We start from the raw sequence: 5472 nt of genomic DNA, 5'->3' as shown, positions 1-5472 counted from the left end.
ATATTTGTAAAATCTAACACAAACCTCGAAATTTCATTCTCTCATGATCATATCATGTTGAATATTCATTTAAAATGAATTTAATAATAAAACTGCGCATAATAAATCTGAATTAGTGCAATGAAATGTATTCTCTTATTGCAATATAAACATGAATTAATATAGGGAGAGATGTGTTAGTATTTAATGTTCTGTTATGTTGGAATTTACTTGGGTTTCTGTTTTGTTAAAGTTTTGTACCATTGTGGTGAAGAGTAGAGCCTGTGGTTAGGTATAGTGATAGTCTCTTTGATAGCTACCATAGCACATGCTGGAGTGTAGTTCCTAACTAGCGTTTAACCTTAAATGTTTTATTATGAATTTTACAGTATGAAATAAAAGTTCTGTTAATTTAGTTTTTGAGTTAGTTGATTGAAAATAAATTATTTTACTTCAATGTTTTGTTTATTCTGAACATATCAGGTTTTACAGTGTAAAGTAAAGGTTCACTTACATGTTACAGTGCACACAGCTGTGAGAGTGGTGTCATGATTACATTCATCTTCATAAAAAAGGACTGTGGTCAGATGTGCTACTTCCTAATTCACCCATTGTGTGAGTCTCGTCTCTTCTCTCACACTCGCTGTAATGGAGTTGTTCATCTTCATAGTGTTTCAGCTCCTGATGGAGGTTCAGTCTTACAGTAAGTGATCTCTGTTGTTTAATGTTGATTAAATACTGTATGTTCACATTTGTAGTGAACAAAGTGTCATTGTCTAAAATATTTCAACATGTTGATCAGTAGGCTACATGTGAAACTAACTAACATTCATTTTGTTGTAGAATATTTTGTATACAGTGACATGCGAAAGTTTGGAAACCCCTTGCAGAATCTGTGAAAATGTGAATAATTTTAACAAAATAAGAGAGATCATACATAATGCATGTTATTTTTTATTTAGTACTGTCCTGAGTGAGATATTTTACATAAAAGATGTTTACATTTAGTCCACAAGACAAAAAAATAGCTGAAATGATCAAAATAACCCCTTCAAAAATTTGGATGGATGATCCACGACTGTTTTTTGTTTTGTGATGGTTGTTCATGAGTCCCTTGTTTGTTCTGAACAGTTAAACTGAGCACTGTTCTTCAGAAAAATCCTCTGTGTCCTGCAGATTCTTCAGTTTTCCAGCATCTTTTGCATATTTGAACCCTTTCCAGCAGTGACTGTATGATTTTGAGATCCATCTTTTCACACTGAGGACAATTTAGGGACTCAAACACAACTATTAAAATAGGTGCAAACATTCACTGATGCTCCAGAAGGAAACACGATGCATTAAGAGCATTTTTGCATTACGAAAACGATGCATTAAGAAAACTTTTTGAATTTGAAGATCAAGGTAAATTGCAAGTAAACATGCAAGTATCTTCTGTTGCTTCCGAAGGGCAGTACTAAATGGGAAAAAAATTATATTTCAGCAAAATAAGAAAAATTGGGACATCTTCATCCTGTTCAAAAGGCTCGTAATGCATCGTGTTTCCTTCTGGAGCATCAGTGAATGTTTGAACCTTTTTTAATAGTTGTGTTTGAGTCCCTCAATTGTCCTCAGTGTAAAAAGATGGATCTCAGAATCATACAGTCACTGCTGGAAGGGGTTCAAATATGCAAATGATGCTGGAAAACTGAAGAATCTGCAGGAGCTGTAGGATTTTTCTGAAGAACAGTGCTCAGTTTAACTGTTCAGAACAAACAAGGGACTCATGAACAACCATCACAAAACAAAAAACAGTTGTGGATCATCCAGGTAACCACACACAGTATTAAGAACCAAGGGTTCCCAAACTTTTGAATGGGGTTATTTTTATAATTTCAGCTATTTTTTTCTTGTGGACTAAATGTAAACATCTGTTATGTAAAATATCTTACTCAGGACAGAACTAAATAAAAAATAACAGGCATTTTGCATGATCTTTCTTATTTTGTTAAAATTATTCACATTTTCACAGATTCTGCAAGGTGTTCCCAAACTTTCACATGCCACTGTATATAATTGTATATAATCAGCAGTTGTCTTATTTGGGTTTTTAGAACCCCAAAATATGTGCCTGTAAACATTTCACTGCTGTTCTTGTGATTTGGAAACTGTTATGGTAGTGTTTTTAATAACTGGATCATTTGTCTTTAAACAGATGCACTTCAGAAACCCTTCATCAGTGTTAGTGATGATGATGTCCAGCTCAGCATATCATGTGAAATACCACTTTCAGTCAGAGCTGATTTCATCTGTAGCCTCTACACTGAGGACGATGTTCTTCTGTATCATCGTGTCTCTCAGTGGAGTCAGTCTGGAAAGAATCTTTGTATGTTTCATGTAAGTCGTAGTGAACTCTTCACACGATCAGTGAACAGCAGACAGCTGATCTGTGTTTATTCACTCAAGACTGAACCTGAGAACAGATCATCTCATAGTGATACATACACCTTCAGAGACACTATCACCATCAGGGGTGAGTTATTATCACACTGTTATAGTTATTTATTTTATAGAGACACCTATAAAATTCCTATTAGCCAGAATGATTTATTATGAAGGCCAGAAGGATATTATGAAATCATGAAGGAGGATTGACCAATAAAAAAAGTGAATTCAGTATCTTCAACAAACAAACTAAAATGAGAAAATGGAATGATAATATGTGTAATAAGTCTGGATGGATATTTTTTATAAAGGCGCTTTCAATAGGCTGTACAACACTGAAAGAAGAAATATACCAAATGTTGGAAAGTTGAATATTGTTGATCATAATCCCTGGGGCACCACAGACTCATTCAGAAACAACATATTGACGCTGATTCTAGCAGTTGTGTGATGCTGCTGTCAGACACTGAATCAGTAGACAGTAATCTGTGAAGTCTTGATTCTAACACAGAAAAACTTTATTTTTAAGTTCTTTTCAGACGAACACTAAAACCACAGTGTGACTTTGAAAAGTTAATAATCTAATACATGTAAGAAAGGAAGAGCTGCTTGAGCTAATCATGTGATCATAGTTTAGAGGTCAGAGAGCCAGACTATGTCTGATACATATGGAAACATGAAATCACCAAATCAATTGCTGATATGGATGTTTGAGCTGTTGTTTTATCTCCAAAATTATATTACATAAGGACTAAAAAGGACTGAAATATGGTATTTTTGTATTCGAAAGACTTGTACCTTCAACAAACAAACTTAGTTTTAAAGTTTGTAAATAATGTAAAATGACTTCCTGTAATTCTGATAAATTGTGTCTGCAGTTTCAACACCAACCACCACTGAACATGCGACTACAACAGCCACGACAACCTGTGAGTAATTGAGTTTGTAAATCAGCTATACTGACTCCATTCTGAATGTCCTCAAAATGATAATCATTCTCTCAAACTCATGATTATTTGTTCAACATTTAATATACAGTATGTTGCGGCAAATTTCACAATGTCTTTTCTTCACATGAATTATACTGGCCACTTCTGAAACAACATACAGTAAAATTGGTTACTAATAACATAGCAACATAAAACATTAGTAACAAAGTTACTAATACAGTAACAGCATTTCTGGTTATTCTAACTTAAATTTGAGAAACAATGTTTTTCTGAAAAGTGAATCCCCTTGCTATATGTTATTTTTATATTATTAGATGTCCAATCCAAGACAAACCTGCCAACCAGCAAAGCAAAGGAAACCCTGAGTAAGTTCATCCACTCTTCCTCAATGAGAAAAGTCACTGTGTAGAATTAAAATGTTGGATTCAAATCATATAGCTGGGATCCTGATTCAAAGTTTATTGGTAAAATGTAACTTTTTAAAAACACGTCTTGAGGCTATGCATTTTTTCCCATTCCACTTGTTGCTTCTCGAGTTTTTCAAAGCAAAAGCGTGTTCTGTGGGAATGTGTTTACTGTACATAACTGCAAATTTCACAATGTATTTTCAGCAGCGTTAACTGTAAGGTTCACTTCTGAAACAACAACATACAGTAAAACTGGTAAGTTACTAATAAAAAATGTTCTGGTTATTCTAGATCATTTTAAATTTGAGAAATTATTCCTGTCTGATAAGTGATTTGCAATGTGTTATTTTTCTATTAGTAGACTTTCAATCTAAATCAAACCTGCCAACCAGCACAGCAACGGAAACCATGGGTAAGATCAAACACTCTTCCTCAATGGACATTGTGTAGAATAAATATATTGGATTCAAAAGACAAATTCAAAAATACAGCTGGGGTCCATTTCCTAAGTTTATTCGTACATGGTAAGCAGTAGCACTCAGAGAATTAAATAATAAGGTGTTTTTTTCAACATGGTTGCTACTTAAATTACGTTTTTTTTAACAGTTTTGTTTTAATACTTTAACTACATGCTGTGATTTTCTGCACTTTCCATGGCAACCTCTACTCCGCCTGGTAACAGTAGAATATCAGAATATAGTAAGTACTGTAGATGCCAAGTTAGCAAGCAAATGTCAAAATTGTTTTGCTTCAAAATGTATAAACAAAATGTTAAGTCACACTGAATGAACTGTTTCACCCAATATGTTTGTTTGCTTGTTTGTTCATTTATTTGATTGGGAATGCCACTCTGATGTATATGTGACTGCATTTTTAGCTCTGGCTTACAGACAGACACATACATATGAATACTTCTTTAATATCACACAATATACAACTGCTTATGATAATTGCTTATTACGGTTATTTCTGCAGTGTTTAGTTCAGTACAATGTAAAGAAATATACATATGCCAGTCTTTGGTAAATACAACTTTAGATGTTCCCACTGCAATTTCAACAGCAATATCCACTCAAAAAACTACACAAATGGACATCGTCTCACACACACACACACACACACACACACACACACACACACACACACACACACGCTCACAACAAAAATAAAACCAATCTACATGTACATACATTTTTTCAATTCATTTATGTATCGCTTTAGTTGTCTGGTGGACTGATGTATCTATAACAACCAAATGAAACATAATACACATAAACATGGATTAAAGTGTTGATATTGTTTTGACACAGTATGGTTTATAGTGCTGGTTTCCACTGGTGTTGCTGTCATTTTGTCTGGACTCATCTGTTTCTGCCGGTTTGCAAGTAAGTATTTCAATGCACTTTATTTTGCATTTTATTATTTATTTATATGTACAGGAATAAAAACTGAACATTTAATGCATCAGCTCATTGTTTTTTAGGTAAAAAAAGAAGAAAACTGTAAGTATTTTCATGCATTCAATTCAGTAGTCTGTGACATGTACTATTTTTTCTTTTTTTTTGCTTGTTTAAAAAAATTTTTTATTTATTGTTTCTTTTTCGTAAAAAATATTTTTGTAGTCCAGGAGCTGTAAATGTTTAGCTTATTATCTGATATATGCATGTATGAAGAGATGCCATAAAGATAAATGTTTGATTCTTAAAAATAAA

General features: G+C 33.3%; 1 protein-coding gene across 1 annotated transcript; it reads left to right on the top strand.

Annotated features, from left to right (window-relative positions):
- Positions 1 to 627: 627 nt before the first annotated feature.
- Positions 628 to 5145, top strand: LOC107576460 (uncharacterized; the record flags this gene model as incomplete). Its single annotated transcript, XM_016262631.1, has 7 exons — positions 628 to 682; positions 2174 to 2491; positions 3282 to 3332; positions 3668 to 3718; positions 3965 to 4015; positions 4119 to 4172; positions 5071 to 5145. Coding segments are annotated over exons 1-7 (655 nt in total), but the record flags the coding sequence as incomplete, so codon positions are not given.
- Between the last annotated feature and the right edge of the window lie 327 nt (positions 5146 to 5472).

The sequence above is a fragment of the Sinocyclocheilus grahami genome, unplaced genomic scaffold (assembly GCF_001515645.1).
Source record: "Sinocyclocheilus grahami isolate Dianchi unplaced genomic scaffold, SAMN03320097.WGS_v1.1 scaffold3718.1, whole genome shotgun sequence".
Lineage (NCBI taxonomy): Eukaryota > Metazoa > Chordata > Actinopteri > Cypriniformes > Cyprinidae > Sinocyclocheilus > Sinocyclocheilus grahami.
The sequence above is the reverse complement of the archived record's forward strand: the minus strand, read 5'-3'. Positions and strand labels throughout refer to the sequence as shown.